The sequence below is a fragment of the Bombus pascuorum genome, chromosome 14 (genome assembly GCF_905332965.1).
Source record: "Bombus pascuorum chromosome 14, iyBomPasc1.1, whole genome shotgun sequence".
Lineage (NCBI taxonomy): Eukaryota > Metazoa > Arthropoda > Insecta > Hymenoptera > Apidae > Bombus > Bombus pascuorum.
The window spans coordinates 5132768-5154181 of record NC_083501.1 but is presented as its reverse complement, the minus strand read 5'-3'; the positions used below and the strand labels follow the sequence as shown (position 1 = coordinate 5154181).

Sequence of the window (21414 nt, the reverse complement as noted above, 5' to 3'; positions counted from 1 at the left end):
TGATTTTACGTATATTATTCAAATATAGAAAATATATATTCCTATATCAATAAATCTCTTTTAATTATTTTCGCATTTAATATGTATTATTGATAATGACTCATTATAAAAATGTATATATCTATTCTAAATGATAATAGAGACATGCTTATTGTCAGAAGTAAATTTTCAGATCAGCTCTCGTACCATCAAAAATAGACGGTGAAGTAAACCGAATACCATGCGTGCAAGAAATTAGCTACACACCGCATTAAATCTTCCGGCGAATTGCTTTTCTATGGCGATGACCGCGTACCGTTTCGACAATAAACAAGCGTTACATCTTCGTTACCATCATCTACATTACGCATTCGTTCTACTGACGGATAAAATGGACTTAATGACACCGATTGAATGAGAACTCAATTATGCGATTAAGTTAACAAATTTCACAGATTTTGTGGCAAATGATTATAAAAATAAGTAACAGATAATGTTTCAAAATATTACAATTTAAATATCTTCATAATAAAAGACTTAAAAGTAAGTTAAAAAATGCTTCGAAATCGAATATGCTTTTATTATTGTATAAACAAAATTTAAAAATGTATAATAATACTATATAAAAATATTGCATTGCCGTACATATGCTGATAATTACATAGTTGAATACTTTTTTATGATGTTACAGAAAATATTTAAAAATATGTAAAAATGATAATTAAAAAGAATACTTCATGCTATTTTATAAAAAGATTTGACATATTATCATTTATTATTGTAACTAATATACTATTCTATCATATTTGAAAACTAAATTGAATTGCGTAAGTAATTTAAAAATTAAATATCCTGCTACCACTTTGAGAAATGATATCGATTACACGAACCAAAAGAGGAACAGTGATAATATTAAGTACTCGACTTAACAATGCACATTATCATTTATTATTACAGTTGAAAAATTTAGTATCCTTTCATGCTGGTCAAAGTGAAAGGATGTCCAACGTGAATGACTTTATGTTTAAACTAGCTTAAATATTTCACCCGGCTACACGAGCATCCACTCGAGATATTGCTACTATTACTCTTCAAAGAATGTTTCTAACTTATCCACAATTGTAAGACCATTTCTTCTTTTGAACTAACAAAATATAGGAACTGCATTTTTTTATTTATACATCTATCACGTGTAAAGATTATTTCGTTCGTGTCGTACAACACGTTGTCGTACTATAATAAATCTTATTAGCTTATGAAAACAGCATGGAATAAGTATAAAATATCGTCCCTTACCAGAGAACAATAGAAACAAAGGACAATTTGCCACACCGGGGCGCACGGTAAAATAACATTACGTAACGCTCGCACCTGTATTTGGCTATTAATTTTGAAAACGAAATATCGTTGCCAAGAAATCTGAAATTATCTCTTACTATCCTAATTTATTTTCATTTAAAAAAGACATAAATAGATGTTTTGTTGAAAACTATTCAGTTCAATGCTAAAAAGTATTAGCATTTAACATTATAGTAAATAAAATACCTAATGGAACTTATATAATTTAGAAAAGTAACAACGGATATAAAAGACACAAAAAGAATACTATCTGTTTGATTCATTATATAGCTTCATCTAGAAAATATTAGCACTCTAGAGTAACGATGTTATAGTGAATAGAGTATAATATTTGTAAAGATTTTAAGGAAAATAATAATATTTGTATAAGACAAAAAATGTAATTATCTGGAATAATACATTTTTACTCTTGTCTTGATTACCTCTATTTAACAAATAAAAGTTGTCTCTATTTATCTAAATTTCTCCTAGAAAATATTAGCACGCAGAATAGAATAACCACGTTACAGTGAATAGAATACAATAATACTTTTATCAATTTTTAAAATCTAATAATAAATGTAAACAATACGAAAATACTTTGATTATCCTTTCTTAAATATTCAATCTGTTATCAACCTTTTTAAATATTTAATTTATTACTAATTTATTTAATCCTGGCGAATCAATCGAGCCCATTTACCCCAAAATAATCCTAATGCTCAACGTACAAAACCAAGCCTAACAACAACAAACATAGAAATCTCTAAAAAAAAATCAACAGTATAAGAATGAAAACATCCTTTTCTAACCTCCTTACAATAACCTTATCTATCAAGTATACAGTTTCCTTGACTCGCGCGAGCGCACGAAAATGGCAACAGCCTGGCGGCAAGATAACAGAGAGAAGTCGCTTACGTTTCTCCGCGTAGAAAGAAATGTCAGCCAACTCGCTGGGAATTCGATCAGGACGTGGTGGACCAGACGAAGGAGGCCACAGAGAGAGAAACAGGAAAACAGAGTATGTATTCGTTTTTTTGAAGGACACCGCGAGCACGCTGGACTTGCAGGGTGAACGACCCTGGGTCGAAGAAGAGACGCGACGTTCGACGAAGGACCGGAGAAAGAGAGTCAGGCTAGCCCGAGCACCGGCATACCGTTTATATCCTCTTCTAGTGGCACACACAACGTTCAACAACGATACTGCGCAACTACGTAGTCGGCGGCAGACTGGATGTGGCCGGGTTAGACCGGACCACGCATCCTCTGCCCCGCCCAATCGTCGCCCTCCTTCTTTTTCGCCCCCATACGATCCTTCCCCACGGAAGGAAACTACCCTTAACGAGCGAGCTCCTTTCTATTTCCCCACCGACTTACTCGCCTATTCTCCTTTGTTTCTCCTCTTCCCTCTTTTTTTACATACTGCAGGGAATACATTGTGTTATGAAAATTGCTTGAATGATGAGATTGTTTAGAAGATAGGGTTGTCTGATTTTGTACATACCTCTTAGAATGATGCTTGTCTTAAGAAATTTTAATTGTTCAAGATTGTTTCCCACTCCATTAGATAGTTTGGTTATATTGTTATGTTGTTTAACAACAGAAAGAATATGTACATGTGTCTTCGTATTTTCTAAAATTATGTTTATTTAACCATATTCCGCTTGATTTTATGATCATATCTTATTATTATATGTCTGATTTTTGTACCTTTTGAAATTATAAATGTACTAAGGAGAGATTTGTTTAATTAATAGCGCTTTCCTCTTCCACTAGATGGTTTGAATATTGTTAACTGACTACTTGTTTCTTCCCCTTATTTCTCCTCGTATGAAATATTTGATCTTTAATGGCCTAAGTCTATATACCTGTTTGTAAAATGTGGGAGAAGCCGATCTATAATCGAAAAATACATAATTTTATCGAAAGAATATACAATTAGATTTTTTAATCACCCTATATATTTAAAAATTTTTCTTTTTATACAGAAAGATATTGGACCCCATTCTTTGAATAAAATAAAATCAAAATGTTGTAATAAATTGTTTGTTTAAAATATTTAAAGCATTTTAGAATAATTAAGAATATTTTTTTATATTACATTATCTTCTCTTTTGTAAGCAATCTCTGCAATAATGTTATATCTTGATGCAAATAAAATATACATCCAAGCACAATTACTCTATTAAAAATAAAATTATATCGGAAAGTTACCAACACATAATACCATCAACATACAAGATTTACCAAAATTTAATACACGCTACTTTCGTCCCTAATAATAAGCTAATTAAATTTGCATCTTATTTTCATTATTTCTTTTTGTATTTATAAATATAAGAAAAACAAACTTATGAAAAAAAATTTATAAAATTTTCTCAATTCATATAGGATATAATTTAAACAGAACATTTTGAAATAGACTATAAAAATTATAATTTTATAAAATAACTAGTAAAAGAATGGAAAATTTGATTAGTATCATGAAGATTGATTTGAAAAATTGGATACTAATTTTTTTAAATGCAATGTACTACAATTATAAAAAGATTGCTTCGGAAAATTGCAATTCGACTAATAATCGATAAATTATTAAATTTCATTATATGTTAAATGCGCACTGTCATCGATTTTATTGCATAAGAATCAAAAGGATATATGAAAATTCAATTTTTTACGAGTTGAAATGATATAATAACGGATTACATTTCATTTATATTATTTATATTAAAAAAAATAAAACTAAATTTCGATTTATTGATTCGATTCGTACTGATTTAGATTAGTAGTAGCAGTAGTCATAATTTCTTATTATAACTATGACAGTATATGTAATAACATTCATTGACTTTTTATTTTAAATTTCTCTTACGAACTTACAAGCAGAGACATCTTACCGTACCGGTAAATAACTTGATATGTATGTATATGTATATATAATCAAGTATGGTATAAAATATAATAAAATGCCCATAAGTTAAGTGATCAGATTGATATTTACATTATTTTTATTACAACTATCTTTTTTATCTTTATCATTATTTATCTAAGTAATCGACATTCGTAACATAATATTTACTTTGATATCGCTTTAAACATCATATTAAGTCCTACATTAAAGTGTTCGCAAACCCCCAAATTTAGTTAAAGAATTTGAGGTGCAAGAAGGTTATGGCAAAGATGGATTTATCATTATTAAAAAGCAAATTTCGCGGTACAATGCTTGGTGCTTTAATCGGCGATTGCACTGGTAGCCCTTATGATAGCGGCGATCAGTTAACAAACGGCATGAAATTAGTTTTACAAAAATCATTTGATAAACTGGAAGGTCCACCATTCAAAGGTATGTATTTAAAAAAGTCATCATTCTACAAAATAATATAAAATATAGAAATAATAATATTTTTCTATAGAACATTTTTTTTAATTCTATAGCACCTGTCATGCAGTTTACAGATGATTCTGCTATGACTTACTCTTTGGCTAAATCTCTGGTTGACCAGAAGGAATTAGATGTTGTTGATGTTGCAAAAAGATTTGTTAAAAGTTATTACCAAGAACCTAATCGAGGCTATGGTATGGGTGTTGTAACGGTATGATGTTACATGTATCATAATTTTGTAATCCTGACACAGAGATTCATTCTGAGATTCAAATTTTGTTAAAGGTATTTAAAAAATTACGGGGTAACAAATTTGCAGACATTGTAAGTCCAGCCAAAGAGCAATTTAATGGACAAGGGTCATGGGGAAATGGTGGTGCAATGAGAGTTGCACCTATTGCACTATTCTCTTATCAAAACTATGATAAACTTTTAGATACAGTTAGGAAAGTGACTCAGATTACTCATACTCATAAAGTTGGAATAGATGGGGCTATTTTGCAAGTAATTGTACTTATAAATTCATTAACATGTTATAGTCTCATTGAGTAATTATAATCCAAACATATTTTTATTATTTTTCAGGCAACAGCAATTTATCAAAGTCTGCATTTAAATCCAAGTGAAGAATTAAATGTAACAAATTTTATTGATGATTTGATTCATAAAATGGATCAAATAGAAAAAGATGAAGAAGGGTAACATAAGATAATACAATTTTTAAAATTATTGTTTGTTTAAAATGCTTATTTTTCGCAGATTAGGTTTATCAGAACCGCAACCATACAAAGTACAGCTATGTATGGTAAAATCACTAATATCTGAAGATGGTGAAGGATCACACGATGAAAAAGTGATACAAAAGTTGGGAAATAGTGTTGCAGCTTTGTATTCAGTACCTACTGCAATATTTTGTTTTTTAAGAGCACAAAAACCAATCACCGGTATACAAACAGATAATCCTTTCAGAAGAGCAATTCAATATGCTGTAAGTACAATATATTACTTCTCTGAATAAAATAATGATAAAGTTACGATTATTAATATCAATGATTTTTTCTCTTTAATTAAAAATTATACATAAAATAAAAATTACTTTTCAGATCAGTTTAGGTGGTGATACAGATACCATTGGTAGTATGACTGGAGCGATAGCCGGTGCATATTATGGAGAAGAAAAAATTAGTAGTAATCTTTTACAGCATTGTGAAGCCTCAGAGGAATTTCGGATTTTAGGCGATAAACTACTTGAATTGTCGATAGCGCAATAGAAATTTCCTTTTATTTACGCAGAAGATCAAATGTAATAACTGTTTTATTTTTTAATAAGAATTTTGTAGAAATGTAATTATCATTAAGATTGTCTTTGTTAACTACTCAGTTATTGTTCCGTTATTCGTGAAATATTTTTACGACTGATTTATAACATCTTATGTACCTATAGCTATTATGAATTTGTACATTTATCGAATAAATAATCTATACAATCTTTTAAATAGTTTTAATTGTTCTTAAAATTATAAGAAAGTATTTTATATGTACAATGAAAATAATTTCTAATTAATAATAGAACACATTGTCTAGAAATAAAATATTAATTGTTCAAGATTTTTATCCAAATAAATCATGGAAATAAGTCAGAAAATTAATTTTAAAAATTTAACTTTTATTAAGCTGAATTATGTAAAGGAAATTTGACATTTCTCTCAGCTGATAGGATTCAATATGGCTGCTCAGAAAACACGTTGCTTATCCACGATTGAAGAGACGCCTACAAATGATTTCTGTGGAGTATAAGTTAAGAAGAAATTACAAAAAAAGATAGTAGAAATCCTTCGAGTATAAAATTTTACAATGGCTGGCTGCGAGGAAGTATTAGAAGGATTTATTTGTCCAATATGTATGACAGATTTCAAAGCACCTAATCAATTAACGAAACATTTCGAGGATTTCCATAAAGATGATCCAGAAATTTTGAAGTCGCTTAAAGGTAAAACTTCAAACTTTCGTAATTATCCTTAAATCTTATAAATTTATTAAATAAACATATTAATGCATTGTAAAAATTGATAATGTATTTTAAAAGTAAGTGTGTCACAAACAAATATTTAAATCATTTTATTTTTCTAGATCTTTTTGGTAAGGCTAAAAAAAAGATTTTAAAGCAAGATGAAATGTCAGATTCCTTTGCAAATAGTATACCATCAACTACTAGGCAACGTAGCCCAGAACTTAATTGGGGACCTCAAGAAATAGGTACTGACAAAGAGAAAATCCTCTTTGATATTGATTTATGTTAAAGAATTTAATATTACAACAATTTTACTTTGAAGAAAAGAAATTTATAATACACTGGAGAAGATAACAGAGATATATTCAAGCTATCTTTTAAAAAATTAACAAAAGATCTGTAGAATTTAAAATGAATTATAGATGCTTCAAAAGAAAATGTTATGTAATTATGTACTAATAATTTTCAGGTGCAATGACATCACATACAAACTATTTTAAAGAAGTAAGAAATATGAGATTGGAACGTTATTCTACAGAAACAAATAAACTTCTCATAAGACTAGATAAATTATTAAACAATTTACCATCTGATCCAGTTGATAGAAAAGGTAGAATACAAATTTTATTATTCATTTTACAAAGAAAAATTAACTAATATTTTACTTTTTTTATGATAGTTCATGAACGCACCATTGTGCCATGGATAGATGAAAAAGATGTAAAATTATGCCCTACTTGTGCAAAAAGTTTTCATGTCGCAAGAAGAAAACATCATTGTAGACTTTGTGGAGCTGTTATGTGTCACAATTGTACAATATTTCTATCGTTACAAGATGCAAGTTGGTAGTTTCAAAATTATTGAAAGAAAAAGATATTGGGAAAAAATTTTTTATAGAAATCTAGTTGCTTACGTTTACAGGAAAAATGACAAGTCCTGTTTCTGTACAAGATGATTCAGCAGTATCTCCTACTTCCGAACGACCAATTTCGGAACGTATAGTACGTGCGGGTATTGGTCTTACAAAATTGGCGAGGTCACCATCCAGTGGTAGTTTAAATAGTGTACTATCCTTGGTTAACGATTCAACAGGTAGCGAGCAGCATTTTAGAATTTGTACGCACTGTGCGAATCTGCTTGATGCGAGAGAAAAACAAAAAGCGAAACATTTTGATAAACCGATAGTATGCCAGTTTTATGAAAAGCTGAGGGCATATATGGAAGAAGCTTCGCAACACGTAAAAATGTACAACAAAATGTGGGAATCCTTAAAGTACGTGGTCCAATAATTGTAAAATGGACATTTGTAACACTATAACATTTGTGTACAATTTTATATTACTCCTAGCACAAAATTACTCGTACGAAGTTAAGAGATATGTTTTTCAGTGAGGGGGAATCCACATATAATTTAGAAGATGCTCAAGCTTTAAGAAATAAGATCGCAAAGTTAGGCGAGAATATAGATTTAATTAGCAAAAGAATTTCAGTACTCGGAACGAGATGCGTAGAAAATCCTCCGCAGGATCAAGAACTTCGATTACATCATATGGTTAGAGTGTCTGCGATGATCTTTTTGAAAGAAGAATTATTAAGCGTGCAAGCTTTACCTTCAGAAGAGAGATACGTGGAATTACAGAAGGAACGACAAAGACGTATAGAAGCTAGAATTGCGTATGAAAGACAATTGGAAGAAGAACAAAGAGAAAGACCGAAAGAGCAACGTAAAAGGGAGACATGGAACCTCGAAGTTCGACCCATTATGAAAGAAAATCAGGTGATATTAATTTATTGAATAAACGGAAAAAAAGTTTTATCAAAAATTCCTATTCTTAATTTAATATCATTGATGTCGTGTTCACATAGCCAAATGTGGTACTAGATCAATCACAAGGTTGGGGTCCATCTAGCGTTACTCCCATAATGCCATCTTCTATGGATCCTATAATTGAGCAAATGAGTAATCTTCGAGCTTACATTAAGCAAGCTAAAGCAGATTGCAGATATGATGAGGTTGCAACGTTAGAACGCAATCTTAAAGAGCTCCAAAGCGCCTACTTCACAATGAGAGAAAGTAATAACAGTGATGGATAAAGTATATACATATCTGCATTTTTTATTAGGTAATTCTGTATTTCTTATCGGGTTTAAATAAGACTTAATAAACCTTCCCATTATATTGAAAGTTTCACGTATCACTGTATCCATTTCATGTATTATTGCACAACGTGATGTACTTTAAAAGTTCCTTTGCATTCATGAATTTTATTATAAATATCATGATGATATTTCGTAATGTATACATTTAATATACTAAATTATTATTGTATATATTAATATTGAAAAATATATATGATTTTTAATACAATATTATTATTATTTATTTAATTTCGATTCCACAGTCCAGAAATGTATCAGGTTTTATAACATTATCTGAAACTCACACATACTTACATATTTCTCAAACTTGACTTCATACAAACAAAGTTCATAAAAAGAAATCTATTCCTATATATATACATATGTATATTATAATTCAACTTCTCTTAACATATATATTTGTAAAAACTATAATATTGATTTTTAATATAATATTTATATAAGAGTAGGAAAGTATATTTTTCATAAAATAAACTTATAATATTTATTTATACACTGTAGTTTTTAAACAAACCATATGTATATATATGCATAATGTAAGAATAACGGGATGGTATGCCTTTTTATGAAAAATTAATCTACCTAAATCAAAGTTTAATTTTCTCTTTACAAATATTTTATAAAAATATGTATTTATAAATAATGCTCATCATTTTGGAATGTTAGATGTTTCATAAATGAAGAAAGTATAAAATACGTATATAGTTACTAAAATAATTAAATCCTGCATTATTCATTATATTCTAGTACTGTAACTGGTAATTCTTTCGAGCTCAATGCATTTTGCGCTACATTCGTGTTATTTTCGAGACTGTATGTACTATCAGAGTAACGAAGATCAACAATACATTGCGGTAATTCGGTAGAAGATATTTCGTTTTCATCAATATTTCTACTGGATAAATGTAATGAATCCTTTGTTTCGTAATTGGTTAAAATTTCATTTGACGAAATTGTATTATTCAAAAATACAGGAAGTTCTTTTGATAATACTTCTTGATATAATTTCGTTTGTTCTGCAGATTGTCCGAACCGATTTAAAAGAACAGGCAATTCACCAGATGATATTTCTTGTTGCTTGAGTACTTGTTCTTGTTTTCTACATTCTTGTACGTTTTCTTCACTACTAAATTTTATCAAATCTGACATTTGTGCATTTAATGTTCCTTCATTATTTTCTAATTGCTTTTTGTTGTGTTTCCTTTTTGAAGAAATCAATTGTGTTGACTGCATATTTCTTTCCAAAGAACTATCATTCATTACATTAGGATTAACTGTTTCATTGTCATCAACTTGCGTAGGTAATTCAAATACCAAAGATTCATTAAAATTGAAATTTTCAAGTTCCTCCTTATCTTCCAATAATCTCTTTATTTCGTTAGAGATATCTACAGGTGCTGCAGGTCCGTATTGTGGCCGTTTTGGAAGTTCCTCTAAAAAAAAAGTAAGGACTTTATTTAAGTTACAATAATTATATACTTTATAGCAATATTTTTTTATTATACCATTTAGTAGTTCTCCAGCAACATAATCTGCAGCTCTAAATAACTGAGCTTTTGTTAAAAGGCTTAATAAATAACCCAATGTTGGTCTCCTTTTACCAATTGTCCCCCACTCTGATAAAAATAATTCTGCTGCATTTCCCTGCTGTGCAGCTTGCTCAATCATACTATAAAAGTTTAAGCAATAATAAACGAGAAACATAGTTTACTTTATATTAAGTATAATAAAATATTATAATAAAAGTATAATACAATTTTTAATTGATATTTGCCGCTGTATACCTAAAATGTTCAACATTAAATTTTGGCAGATTAGAACCATTATCCTTTGGTATAATTGCCATTAACTTTTTCCATGAATCCTGTATACTTAATATTTGTCCCAGTTTATATAATTCCGCAGGCCTTAATTTTCGTATCTCTGTGTCGAAGCAAATTGTACTTTGCGACATTATCCTTATAAATACTTCAATTTTTATGAAATGTAAATAAAAATGGGCAGTACAGTAGAAATAAACTTATATTAATTCAGCAATAAAACTGGAAAATAATTTCTAATGACTTACGATTTTTTAACCTCAATTCTTTGAATTTTCATACATAATTACGGATATATGGTCACATGGCTAACAACCACTATAGAGAAACAGAAAACTATTTCTCTCTCTCTCTCTCTCTCTCTCTTTGTAGATCCTATTATCCATTAGTATATAAGGATATAATAAACAATAAATAATAATAAAAATATTAGTATATAATAAACATACTATCCATTAGCATGTAAGTAATAATTATTTTTCAATATTCACTTTTAGGTTTACATTATTTCTACTACAGTTCACTTAAATTAAAGATAGAAAATGTAATACGTAATTTCTGAAATTCATATATAATACATATAAAATATAAACTTTAGGGAAAATGATATAAGGAAGCACATATTAAATATAGAATATTTGAAAAATTTGTTATTGAAATATTTTATTTTTATGTCCTGTAAAAAAATTGGTATATAAAATTTATTAAAAACAATGTCTTTATAAGACACGTGTATACTAATTTGAAGTACAAAACTACAAGAGCTGCAACACATACCAAATATCACAGTCTTGTTCAAAGTATGCATATTTTGAGGTAGATTATAAGCTAAGAAAAATATTGACTGATTCAGTGAAAAAAAGAAACGCTAGTTTTATATTCTCTTTTCTGAACTTGCACACTTCTATTTTTAAGAAATTCGCTGAGCTATTATTTACACATAGAGAAAAAAGACATTAAGTTTTTCTGCAGTTTTTTCACTTCAGGCACTAATTTTGCATTGTATATTATGAACCTTTGAATGCCTATTACAATTACATTTAATCTTGTTATGTATAATTTGTTAAATGTAATTATATATAAGCATTATTATTTTAATGATTTTAGAATATAAACTCTGTGAATATGAAATAATACCTGAAACATAGGTCATAAGTAATTTCACAATTAATTATACTACAATTAACTAAACATTATATTTACTGACATCATATAGCATATACCATAATTTCATAAGCGGTCTGATATATCTTTGGCGTTTTCTTTGCCATTAGCAATTCGAGATCCAAATTGAAAAGCTCTTTTAGGGAAATTGGCTGTATTTCGGAAACCAAGTTTATATGCCACTAAACGTAAAAGTAATTTATCTCCTAATCCAGATGGCATTTTATCTGTTGGATAACACCTATAAATAATTGAATAATATAATTTCGTTTTATTTTTTATTTTTCTTTCTATATTTATTTTACCAATTTACCTTTCCCATGGTTTCAGTTTTTGAACATATTCTACTATGTTTTCATCTAAGTATGGCAGTCTAGATTGTCTTCCATGATCTGATACGATACGATCATCACGGCCTAAATTTCTTTCAGAGATTCCAGCTAGTTCAATGTTTAGTTCTTGTGTTAAAGCGTCCCAACCCTTATGTCTTAATATCGTTCTATGTCTCATATATCCACCAAACAATTCATCTGCACCCATGCCTAAGAGAAGTACTCTGCATGGGGATTCATATACATTTGTATTCAAATGAATTGTACCTTTTGCTCGACTTGCAAACCACACAGCACAACCTAAGCTTTCATCTAAGATGGTGCATAGTGGATATAGTAAATTACAAATTCGCGATGAACGATATTTCTGTAATTCTGTTTGACTGATATTTACCTGAAAGAATTAATATAAATTAGTTATTAAGATATCTTTCACATTTTACGGGTATTTCAAAGTATATTTTGATTGATATACTTCTACAAAATTCCATTTCCGTTTTGGACAAATCTTTGTAAGCTCTACAAACGTTTGTCTTCCAGTTTTTCTGTCAGGAACATCATACTGGTCCTCCATACTTTGTTTTTCATTATTTGCACTTGATTTCTTAGATGTATTAATAGACTTTTCAAATGCAACATTAATCAAGTCAATAGGTTCATGTTGTGATACATATTTATCAGCAATTAGTGTTAAAATAGCCGAATCTAATCCTCCAGAAAATAATATACCTATTTTTGAATGATTGCATATAACATCTTGTTTCTCTAAAACTAATTTAATACATGTTCTACAGAATTTGGGCTGTTTCTTTATTCTAACTTCCACAGCCTTGTAAAGAAGTTTCAATAATCGATTGACTCTTTCAAGGATATCTTTATCTTCTATCAAATATTCTAGTATTTTACAAGAATTTTCCAAACAAGGACTATTTTCCAAATATTCCAAGTCTTTAATATTAGGATGCAAATGTAGACACGTTGATACATCTGATTTTAATATAGCTTTTTCAATATCAATATCTACACCCAAATGTGTTTCTAGTGCTTCAATAATATCAGTAAATCGCAAATCTGGCTCCTTCCATGGGTAGCATGTAAAATTCACTCTAGAATTGTTTAAATTCATAACAAAAATTCCAATTGCAGGAATTTCCATAATTCTATTTACTTCTTTACTGGCAACAGATGTCAATGTTAAAATATTTTCATCAGTATTCACTTTTAAAAGCAAACTGTGTCTGCCAATAACATCTCTACCAAAATACAGAAGATTTGTAGATTTTTGAAAATATATAAAACTATATGGACCTTGGATTTCTTGGAACACTGATAGTACACTTGAACATGACTGTAGAGCATTTAACAGCACAATAGTATCACATAAATTATCTTGGGCCTAAAACAAATAACATAATGATTCAATAATATTCTATCTCGTTCCTTATTAGTACATGAAATAGTTATAATATAGTCAATATATTCGCATAATATATAATATTTACCAAATTTCCAGAAAATATATCTCCATTCCAAAGAAGAATATTACCACTCGAATCTATAGCTGGTTGTTCACAAAAATTTGAACCCTGCATCCATAATACAGAAGCAACAAAGTGACCAGACCAAATTGAAGTCAAATTTTCAAATTTCTCAATTAAACCATCAGGACCACGGGCAATTATTAAATTCTTGCAAGCTTCCCACTGATAGAGAAAAATATTAAATATTATAAATAATATTATAACTTATCAGTTACAATTCTTGTTTATCATTATGATGTATATTTCAATAATAGTACCTCATGTGAAATCTCTATACAATTTGCATGGTTTTGTGAAATGTTACAGAATATTCCACACATGGCTACATTGGCATAAACATAACCCTTTATAGTTATAAACCAGTTGATTTACAAATAAATGTCTTGTTATGTGTATATCTCAAATCATGCTTTATTTAAACATAATCGTACGTATGTTTGTGTGATACGAAAATAATATGAAGGTAATATAAGATATATAAAAATTATGATTTTAATTACGTTAAAATTACGTTAGCATTTAATTTTAATTAACAAATTTTTTCCGATATTTTTCAATTTCATTTTAAAATATTTAAAATCGTCAAAAACGTGCAAAGAAAATGTAGATGTTAATTTGAACGTGTTTCATTGTTCTACATGAATTCTCGCCATGTTGTTAAAGATGGCAATTTTAAAGAATCGATAATTAACCACGCATTGGACCCTGAATCGTATAGTATAGTGATACTGTGTAGCGTAATATGTTTTTTGTACATATTTTATTCTGTCATTATTAGTTAGCTCGAGTACAATCTTACAATTACATAGCTGTTTATACGTTTATATCTTATATCGTTTATGACAGTTCCTCGTTTTATTTGCAATATGATCAATACGGGGTTTGTATTAAAAATTTATATTTTAAATTATAAATTGTATTATACATTATAAATTGTTATACATTTATAATATAAATTAGTATAGTATAATATAACATAAATTTATAATTCATATATTACCTATAACATAAATATAAATAAAAACAAATTATTTATAACAGATTGTTTAAAAATAAAACAAACTGTTCTTTGCAATAATTTTGATGATTATGCAAAAGAAGATAACTGTAAATTATCAATTTATTGCTTAAAAAAGTTCATTAAATTTGAGTGAAAATTACACATATTGTGCTGTTAATTATGCTCTAGTTACATTCTATTTGTACATAAGTTAATTATAAATGCTGCAAAAATACCATTAAATATATAATAAATATCATTACTACAGACGTTTATGTAAATTTATTTTTTTAACATAGTGGACTTTAATTAGAGACCTATTTTACTTACTTAATATTGTAATTAATACCTTATTTTGGATATTTTATATATTTTTGTATATTATGTGCATTTTTATATCTGCAAATTTCTCATAAATGCATAAATATCTGCAGTTTAATCATTATCAATACATATTAATAAATATACATTTTCATATGTACAGATATATATAGATGTATGTTTTTAATATCTATTAGTTTTATAGAATAGGCTTATCATGTATAAATGTTTAATATATGTATATAGAAAACTTGCCGGCCGCACAATCTTTATCACTGGTGCAACAAGAGGAATTGGGAAAACTATTGCCTTGAAAGCTGCAAAAGATGGGGCAAATATCGTCATTGCAGCTAAAACTGCAGAACCACATCCAAAGTTACCAGGCACCATATACACTGCTGCCAAAGAGAGTAATTATAAAAATAATAAAAAATATTAAATAATAATTAATTAATTATCTCAAATTTTGATATATGAAACTTCCTTCATTAAAGAAATTCATTTGTTTCAGTTGAGCAAGTGGGTGGTAAAGCATTACCTTGCATTGTAGATGTAAGAGATGAAGCACAAGTAGTGTCTGCAGTAGAAAATGCTATTAACAAATTTGGTGGTATTGACATTGTTATTAATAATGCCAGTGCAATTTCTTTAACAGGCACAGAATTTACAGATATGAAAAAGTATGATCTTATGAATAACATCAATGCCAGAGGAACATTTTTAGTGTGAATATAAAAGTTCTTTATGAATTACATGTACAAATCAAGAATGATAATTATTATTGTGATATTTATTTTAAGGTCCAAGATATGTTTACCTTATTTAAAAAAAAGCACAAATCCTCATATAGTAAACATCAGTCCACCATTAAACATGAAACCAATATGGTTTAAAAATTATGTTGCGTATACAATATCTAAATTTGGAATGTCAATGTGTGCTCTTGGCATGGCTGAAGAATTTAAGGACAGTGGCATTGCTGTAAATGCTGTCTGGCCAAAGACTGGTAAATTATTCATTTTTTAATTTCATTATTTTCTTAATTTTTATTTATCTGTATAAATTTAAATTTATTCTTAATCCAGCTATTTATACTGCCGCGATTGCAATGTTATCTGGTGCTGAATCAAGAAATTACAGTCGTAAACCTGATATAATGGGAGATGCTGTGTATGCTTTGATTTGTAAAGATAGTAAATCTATTACTGGGCAGTTTTTAATTGATGAAGAAATATTAAAAAATGAGGGAATCACGGATTTCACAGATTATGCATGTAATCCAGGTATATTGAGTGAAATATAACATTTCTATAGATCTATAATTAATTACAATAATTAATTATTATTATTATTATTATAGATTATAATTAATTATTTATATGATCTATAATTAATACTTTGTTAAAAGAATCTATTATAAATGTTTCTTTCTCTTTTTTTTTAGAGAATAAAGATAAATTAATGCTAGATTTATTTGTGGATGATGATTTGGAGTCTTTGGATTCACAAGCTCAATCATTATATAAACTAACACAAAAAGATATACAGGATACTAATAAAACAAACGGAAAAATTGCACAAATATTTAGCGTTATTCAAGCAAACTTGAATAGTGATCTTGTTAACAAAACAGGCGCCATATTTCAATTCAATGTCAGAGGTAAATCAGCCTGTGAGATTAAATATTGTCTTTCATTGATTGCTCTAGAAACATGTCAATTAATATAAAGTTAATAGGTAGTGAAGCTGGTACATGGTTTCTGGATCTTAAAACTGGTCAAGGTTCGGCAGGTAGAGGAGAACCTAGTCAATCACCAGATGCTACATTAACAATGGATTCCGATAACTTTTTTGCAATGTTTTCTGGTAATTAAATATATTTATGTATTAAACGCATTAAAAATTGATTTAGAATCAGGTTCATCAATAGAAAATTTGTATTTGTTTAGGAAAATTGAAACCGACATCAGCATTTGTAATGGGAAAATTGAAAATTAGTGGAGACCTTCAAAAAGCAATGAAATTGGAAAAATTAATGAATCTATTAAAGTCTAAACTTTAAGAATCAAATGTTTCCTCTTTTTAAGAAACACTAAATCTAGAATATTCTTACATGAAACTAGAATATTCGTATTGTTACTTTTCTTTTAAAGTTTAATGTTAAGTATAAAACGTTTATACAGTTTTTAAAGATTAACGTAAAATATATTTTTATATACTCTCTTGTAATATATTTTGTAACAACAAATAATAAAAACATTATGCAATTTAAATGCTCAAATAGTTATTCATATATTTCAAACTATATTTACAAATATCATTGATGTTTATCATTTTCCATAAAAGCAATCTATAAATATAAGCAATATCTTATTCCTATGGTTTTTACCTTTTCATAAGTTCCAAAGAAGATAAATCCTCCCATAATTATCCACATTACTCTGGGACCCACACCAGCAAAAAGTCTACAAAGTTTCCAATTTTAAAATCAAATCAATATAAAATTTGAAAAATTATCCATTATAAATCAAATACCGACTTACCCATGAAAACCTTTATCTCTATATACATCTTTTAATACATATAGTACTTTTAATTTTGAAGTATTTGAATTTCCATGTGAAAGCATTATTCTTGTTTTTGTAACATCTAGTGGTGTAGTAACAGTAGCAGAAATACCACCTACATAATTAAGTTGAATTAATTATACATTAATTATAAAGTAAAATTATCATAGGATACTAAAGATTTAAACCTGCAATTGCTCCACATATTGCACTTTCTATAGGAAGAATTTCTCTGTCAACATGCAAACTCCAAACTTTCTTAAAGTATTCCCACAATGGAAATTGTATTAAACTAAAAGGCATATCTCTTAATACAGTGCTCCAATAACAACTATATAATAATCTAAGATTAATATCTTGTCTATCTAGCATAGAAACTTGTCTCCTTTGCTTTATTACTTCCACAGGTACTCTTATTAAACAGGATACCTTCATTCAAATTAAATATAATTGGAGTTTTATTCTTAATGAAAATTCTAATTAATTACTTTTTTCCTAAAAATTACCATTTCTGCTAAAGATGCTGAACCCATGTGAAGGAATGAATGATATTTCTCAGGTACTCTACATTGTATTATATTTTTAATACCTTCATATGTAACGAAAAACAATGATGCTAAAATATTATAAGAGTTTAATTTATATGTAGTTGTATACATTTCTAAATTACTTTATATGACTTCATACTACAGCACTTGTTTACCGCTTGGTGCAGATCCAATTATTACAGGAAGAATTCCTTTATAAAGATTAGAAAATCCTCCTGATTTTGCGAATCCTTGCTTAGATTGTAAACGTGTTTTTAATGTGTCTAATGGGAACAATATTACATCGACAGATGTCCCAGCCAATCCTCCTGCCTATTTAAATGAATACTTGAATTATAGAATAAATGAGTATTTGAATTATAGAATAAATGAATTATAATGAATAAAGTTTCAATTTTTCAAATACTATTTAAGTTAAAAAATAATTTAGATCAATTTTTGTTTCCTTCATATAAATAAACATTTTGTTACTTACTATTAAAGACATAGCAAAAGTAAATTTCGTATCCGTTGTTTCTAACATCATTTTATATTATGACAACTTTTTTAATTTAGTTTAAACTAAACTCATTGGATGAATTGTGGATAGAAGCCAACGTAGCATGAAAGTAAACTATCAAATACACTAAAACCATTCAACTTTACATATGCATAATTTTTGAACTGCCAAATTTCTAAAGTTAAGGTGCATTTTTTGGATTCCACGCGTTGAAAATTTTTAAATTGCAATAAAAGAAGACAACAATTCTATTTATTTTTGTACATGACAGCACAAAGATAACCTAGGTTAATCTACATACACATGACTACTATATTTCGTTAAAAATTTATCTAATGTTATTATCGTATTAAAATTTTCATGTCATTGTTTTTTTTTATCGTAAGATTATTCAGTAAATGTTATTTCCATGTAGTAATTTAACTAAAATGTTATTGTGATTCTAAAGCGTTCTATTTATTTTATTTATTAACACCTTAAGAATCGTGTAATTTAAATCACTAATTTATTATTATGTCGATAATATCTATTATCAATTAGAAATGATGACTTTTCGAAGAAATAATCTATATTCTTATTTTTTAATCCTATAATGGTAGACTGAAAACTTTTACAATCCTAAACAAATTTTCTGTATAGGTAGATAAATAAATAAAATTAACTTTATACAATAGTTGCCAATTAACTTTATACAATATTCTATAAAAAATCTTCGTAACAATATACGTAGGTAATTTAAATAAGTTTGATAAGGATATATGAGTTGAATTTTGAACAGTTAAAAGATTACAGTTCAAGTCGGTGTACTTTCGCAGGAAAAATATATGTTGGGTTATTATCAGTATAGTCATAAGTACTTAAAACGTACTTAACGAGTAAATAAAGAGAAAGCAATTTTACTATATAAATGAAAAAAAGCAATTCCTTCATAATTCTTTAATTTTTAGTAACTGTATGCAGAAAAAACCATTATTGCTTTTTCATAAATATTTCTTCCATATGTTTTTAATTTTTTATATTTTGTAAAATTTAATTCTACAATAATAGGGTAAATTCATTGTAAGATTATACGTATTTTATTATAGATTTTTAATGACTTAAGGAGAGGGATACAGTTACCATTTTTTATTATGTATAGATAAATTAAAATATTGTTCTAATTCTGTTCAAAATCTAAAGGTAAGTAGAATTGGTATCTGAAGTTCCACGAGAACCAACTGATCGTACTATATGAGGATAAGGAATACGAAAACCTTCGAACATTGCGTTTCCCTTTCTCACGTCAAATGATTGACTCGACATATTTGCTCCACACGAAAAATATGAATTTGATGCAGGTCTACAAAATAAAAGGAATTTTCCAGTTATATATCTTTTTTAGTATTTGAAGTTATAAAATAGTTTGAAATTTTTAATTTTGGATTTGTATCCATATACCTCATTTTTGAACTTCTGTTGTTGCCAGATTTTATTGGTGTAGATACATCACTTAAAGAGTTTAAAGTTCTATTTTGCATCTCAAAAGACATTAATTTCTTTTTCTGTTCAGTATTTTCCATTTTCAGTTTAATATATTTATCTCTCATCATTTTCATGTTTTGAGTTAGGCTATAGTAGTGGGACTTCAATGTTTCGTATTTTTTGTCCTTGAGAATTTGATTAAAAACATATGTTTCTTTCAATTCAACATACAAAAGTTAGGAAAAAAAAGGAAAAGAAAGTAAGGAACACACGATTTCATGAAAGCGTTGTATCATAATTTTCATTTGATTATTCTGAAAACCACATATTTTGTGTAATGATTCCAATGATTCATTCAATGGAGCAAAGAAATTCTCTACTTTCGACAATGATGGTTGTTGTAACTCGACAGAAAAAATATCAATCTGCTGACATTGAGGACACTGTTTTTCAGCTAAATTATGAAAGAGAAAATAGATTTATTCTTATATACAATATGAGCATATACTTATAGCATGAGTAATATTTATCATTTTATGTTGTTTATTATTGCCTTGTTGTATGCATCCATTACAATATATGTGACCACATTGAGTCAAGCAAAATGGTTTTTTTCCTCTATGTGGTGTGGCAAAACACTTGTTACATATAAACATATCCATCACTGTTAAAAAGAACAAACAACGTTTATATTTTACTTTCGAATAAAATTCACAATTTAAATTATCTATGGTGTATTGGTAATCTTATTTTGTGCTGAATCAGTAAAATTAGCGCATGTGGCGGGAAATTCAAATATCTCAATAAATTAAAAAGATGAATTAAACAAAGAAAGTTCGTAGTTTAAGAATACGTTGTATTTCCTCTATAATTAATATTATTGGATTTTATTTTTGAACAAATTTTATTTTGTAACTCTCATAAAAATACATTTTCTTCAATTCTTGCTTCAAATTTGCTGCGAACTTACCAAATAACCTAATACATACATTCAAATAAATAAGAAATTACTAAAGATTCTCATCTTGTAAATTCTTGTAAAAAATAATTTAATGTATGTATCGATGTTTGAAATTTATCGAGTCCTGAAAAATCAACATGGAAGACAAGAAGGATCTCGTTCTGCACATGCGTGACATGCAATAAATGTTTCAGACAAAGGCAGAGACACTCTATTCATCTCTATCTATCTTGTAGTATGAAAACTTGTTACTTTGTTGATTTTCACAACTCATTTTTCAAACAGTTTTTCCTATCGAGTCTGCAGGTCCAGATCTCTCTATAAGACCGT

At 28.0% G+C, this 21414-nt stretch overlaps 8 protein-coding genes across 11 annotated transcripts in view; 3 read left to right on the top strand and 5 right to left on the bottom strand.

The window, feature by feature from the left end:
* LOC132913999 (Kv channel-interacting protein 1) overlaps positions 1-2575 on the bottom strand; it is a 29680-nt gene extending 27105 nt beyond the window's left edge. Inside the window, exon 1 of one of the 2 annotated variants that reach the window (XM_060972739.1) lies at positions 2475-2575. The gene's annotated coding sequence lies outside the window, so the exon portion shown is untranslated. Of the gene's footprint in view, positions 1-2235 lie in introns of both variants that reach the window. The other variant, XM_060972737.1, reaches the window with a different exon arrangement.
* Positions 2576-4260: 1685 nt separating this feature from the next.
* On the top strand, positions 4261-6195 carry LOC132914350 (ADP-ribosylhydrolase ARH3-like). 2 transcript variants are annotated; one of them, XM_060973383.1, is made up of 6 exons: positions 4261-4660; positions 4753-4910; positions 4985-5203; positions 5285-5397; positions 5459-5687; positions 5803-6195. In XM_060973383.1, exons 1-6 carry the CDS (start codon positions 4489-4491, stop codon positions 5968-5970), a joined length of 1059 nt encoding a protein of 352 aa, XP_060829366.1. In that variant the 5' UTR covers positions 4261-4488; the 3' UTR covers positions 5971-6195. The 2 variants fall into 2 exon arrangements, with proteins under 2 accessions (XP_060829366.1, XP_060829367.1); XM_060973384.1 differs by having other exon boundaries at positions 4532-4660; positions 4767-4910.
* Positions 6196-6404: 209 nt separating this feature from the next.
* Positions 6405-9078, top strand: LOC132913988 (rabenosyn-5). The gene is made up of 7 exons (XM_060972720.1): positions 6405-6689; positions 6830-6955; positions 7180-7320; positions 7390-7551; positions 7632-7983; positions 8100-8487; positions 8577-9078. The coding sequence occupies exons 1-7, from the start codon at positions 6554-6556 to the stop codon at positions 8802-8804; spliced, it is 1533 nt and encodes a 510-aa protein (XP_060828703.1). The 5' UTR covers positions 6405-6553; the 3' UTR covers positions 8805-9078.
* LOC132913993 (protein Tube) lies at positions 9064-11064 on the bottom strand. The gene is made up of 4 exons (XM_060972730.1): positions 10939-11064; positions 10655-10838; positions 10376-10539; positions 9064-10303 (listed from the first exon to the last, which is right to left on the bottom strand). Exons 2-4 carry the CDS (start codon positions 10822-10824, stop codon positions 9600-9602), a joined length of 1038 nt encoding a protein of 345 aa, XP_060828713.1. The 5' UTR covers positions 10825-10838; positions 10939-11064; the 3' UTR covers positions 9064-9599.
* A 261-nt stretch (positions 11065-11325) lies between these two features.
* Positions 11326-14371, bottom strand: LOC132913985 (asparagine synthetase domain-containing protein 1). Its single transcript, XM_060972714.1, has 6 exons — positions 13985-14371; positions 13689-13889; positions 12662-13582; positions 12168-12580; positions 11914-12095; positions 11326-11827 (listed from the first exon to the last, which is right to left on the bottom strand). Exons 1-5 carry the CDS (start codon positions 14045-14047, stop codon positions 11921-11923), a joined length of 1773 nt encoding a protein of 590 aa, XP_060828697.1. The 5' UTR covers positions 14048-14371; the 3' UTR covers positions 11326-11827; positions 11914-11920.
* Positions 14372-14428: 57 nt separating this feature from the next.
* On the top strand, positions 14429-17321 carry LOC132913990 (hydroxysteroid dehydrogenase-like protein 2). Its single transcript, XM_060972723.1, has 8 exons — positions 14429-14607; positions 15295-15458; positions 15560-15773; positions 15849-16054; positions 16134-16331; positions 16493-16708; positions 16786-16914; positions 16998-17321. Exons 1-8 carry the CDS (start codon positions 14567-14569, stop codon positions 17108-17110), a joined length of 1281 nt encoding a protein of 426 aa, XP_060828706.1. The 5' UTR covers positions 14429-14566; the 3' UTR covers positions 17111-17321.
* LOC132913996 (mitochondrial S-adenosylmethionine carrier protein-like) lies at positions 17316-19060 on the bottom strand. Its single transcript, XM_060972733.1, has 6 exons — positions 18639-19060; positions 18319-18475; positions 18122-18231; positions 17804-18044; positions 17592-17730; positions 17316-17513 (listed from the first exon to the last, which is right to left on the bottom strand). The coding sequence occupies exons 1-6, from the start codon at positions 18687-18689 to the stop codon at positions 17399-17401; spliced, it is 813 nt and encodes a 270-aa protein (XP_060828716.1). The 5' UTR covers positions 18690-19060; the 3' UTR covers positions 17316-17398.
* Positions 19061-19579: 519 nt separating this feature from the next.
* On the bottom strand, positions 19580-21393 carry LOC132914156 (uncharacterized). Of its 2 annotated transcripts, XM_060972995.1 has the most exons (4): positions 21094-21393; positions 20396-20787; positions 20100-20308; positions 19716-20001 (listed from the first exon to the last, which is right to left on the bottom strand). In XM_060972995.1, exons 2-4 carry the CDS (start codon positions 20426-20428, stop codon positions 19836-19838), a joined length of 408 nt encoding a protein of 135 aa, XP_060828978.1. In that variant the 5' UTR covers positions 20429-20787; positions 21094-21393; the 3' UTR covers positions 19716-19835. The 2 variants fall into 2 exon arrangements, 1 of the variants encoding a protein (XP_060828978.1); XR_009659521.1 differs by lacking the exon at positions 21094-21393 and adding an exon at positions 19580-19697 and having other exon boundaries at positions 19782-20001; positions 20100-21009.
* Between the last annotated feature and the right edge of the window lie 21 nt (positions 21394-21414).

What these genes read in the sequence shown, in the direction of transcription:
- LOC132914350 (XM_060973383.1), top strand. Translation starts at nt 4,489, where the DNA reads ATGGCAAAGATGGATTTATCATTATTAAAAAGCAAATTTCGCGGTACA. An exon ending in GGAAGGTCCACCATTCAAAG is followed by an intron (nt 4,661 to 4,752) that starts GTATGTATTTAA and finishes TTAATTCTATAG; the next exon opens with CACCTGTCATGCAGTTTACA. An exon ending in ATGGTATGGGTGTTGTAACG is followed by an intron (nt 4,911 to 4,984) that starts GTATGATGTTAC and finishes ATTTTGTTAAAG; the next exon opens with GTATTTAAAAAATTACGGGG.
- LOC132913988 (XM_060972720.1), top strand. Translation starts at nt 6,554, where the DNA reads ATGGCTGGCTGCGAGGAAGTATTAGAAGGATTTATTTGTCCAATATGT. An exon ending in TGATCCAGTTGATAGAAAAG is followed by an intron (nt 7,321 to 7,389) that starts GTAGAATACAAA and finishes TTTTTATGATAG; the next exon opens with TTCATGAACGCACCATTGTG. An exon ending in CCATTATGAAAGAAAATCAG is followed by an intron (nt 8,488 to 8,576) that starts GTGATATTAATT and finishes GTGTTCACATAG; the next exon opens with CCAAATGTGGTACTAGATCA.
- LOC132913993 (XM_060972730.1), bottom strand. Translation starts at nt 10,824, where the DNA reads ATGTCGCAAAGTACAATTTGCTTCGACACAGAGATACGAAAATTAAGG. An exon ending in TTTAATGTTGAACATTTTAG is followed by an intron (nt 10,540 to 10,654) that starts GTATACAGCGGC and finishes AAACTTTTATAG; the next exon opens with TATGATTGAGCAAGCTGCAC. An exon ending in TGCTGGAGAACTACTAAATG is followed by an intron (nt 10,304 to 10,375) that starts GTATAATAAAAA and finishes CTTTTTTTTTAG; the next exon opens with AGGAACTTCCAAAACGGCCA.
- LOC132913985 (XM_060972714.1), bottom strand. Translation starts at nt 14,047, where the DNA reads ATGTGTGGAATATTCTGTAACATTTCACAAAACCATGCAAATTGTATA. An exon ending in GTATAGAGATTTCACATGAG is followed by an intron (nt 13,890 to 13,984) that starts GTACTATTATTG and finishes TTTCTCTATCAG; the next exon opens with TGGGAAGCTTGCAAGAATTT. An exon ending in AAACTGAAACCATGGGAAAG is followed by an intron (nt 12,096 to 12,167) that starts GTAAATTGGTAA and finishes AATTATTTATAG; the next exon opens with GTGTTATCCAACAGATAAAA.
- LOC132913990 (XM_060972723.1), top strand. Translation starts at nt 14,567, where the DNA reads ATGACAGTTCCTCGTTTTATTTGCAATATGATCAATACGGG. An exon ending in TGCAATATGATCAATACGGG is followed by an intron (nt 14,608 to 15,294) that starts GTTTGTATTAAA and finishes ATATGTATATAG; the next exon opens with AAAACTTGCCGGCCGCACAA. An exon ending in ATTTCAATTCAATGTCAGAG is followed by an intron (nt 16,709 to 16,785) that starts GTAAATCAGCCT and finishes TAAAGTTAATAG; the next exon opens with GTAGTGAAGCTGGTACATGG.
- LOC132913996 (XM_060972733.1), bottom strand. Translation starts at nt 18,689, where the DNA reads ATGATGTTAGAAACAACGGATACGAAATTTACTTTTGCTATGTCTTTA. An exon ending in CTTTTGCTATGTCTTTAATA is followed by an intron (nt 18,476 to 18,638) that starts GTAAGTAACAAA and finishes TCATTTAAATAG; the next exon opens with GCAGGAGGATTGGCTGGGAC. An exon ending in AGAGATAAAGGTTTTCATGG is followed by an intron (nt 17,514 to 17,591) that starts GTAAGTCGGTAT and finishes GAAACTTTGTAG; the next exon opens with ACTTTTTGCTGGTGTGGGTC.
- LOC132914156 (XM_060972995.1), bottom strand. Translation starts at nt 20,428, where the DNA reads ATGAAAATTATGATACAACGCTTTCATGAAATC. An exon ending in TACAACGCTTTCATGAAATC is followed by an intron (nt 20,309 to 20,395) that starts GTGTGTTCCTTA and finishes CAAATTCTCAAG; the next exon opens with GACAAAAAATACGAAACATT. An exon ending in AACAGAAGTTCAAAAATGAG is followed by an intron (nt 20,002 to 20,099) that starts GTATATGGATAC and finishes TTTATTTTGTAG; the next exon opens with ACCTGCATCAAATTCATATT.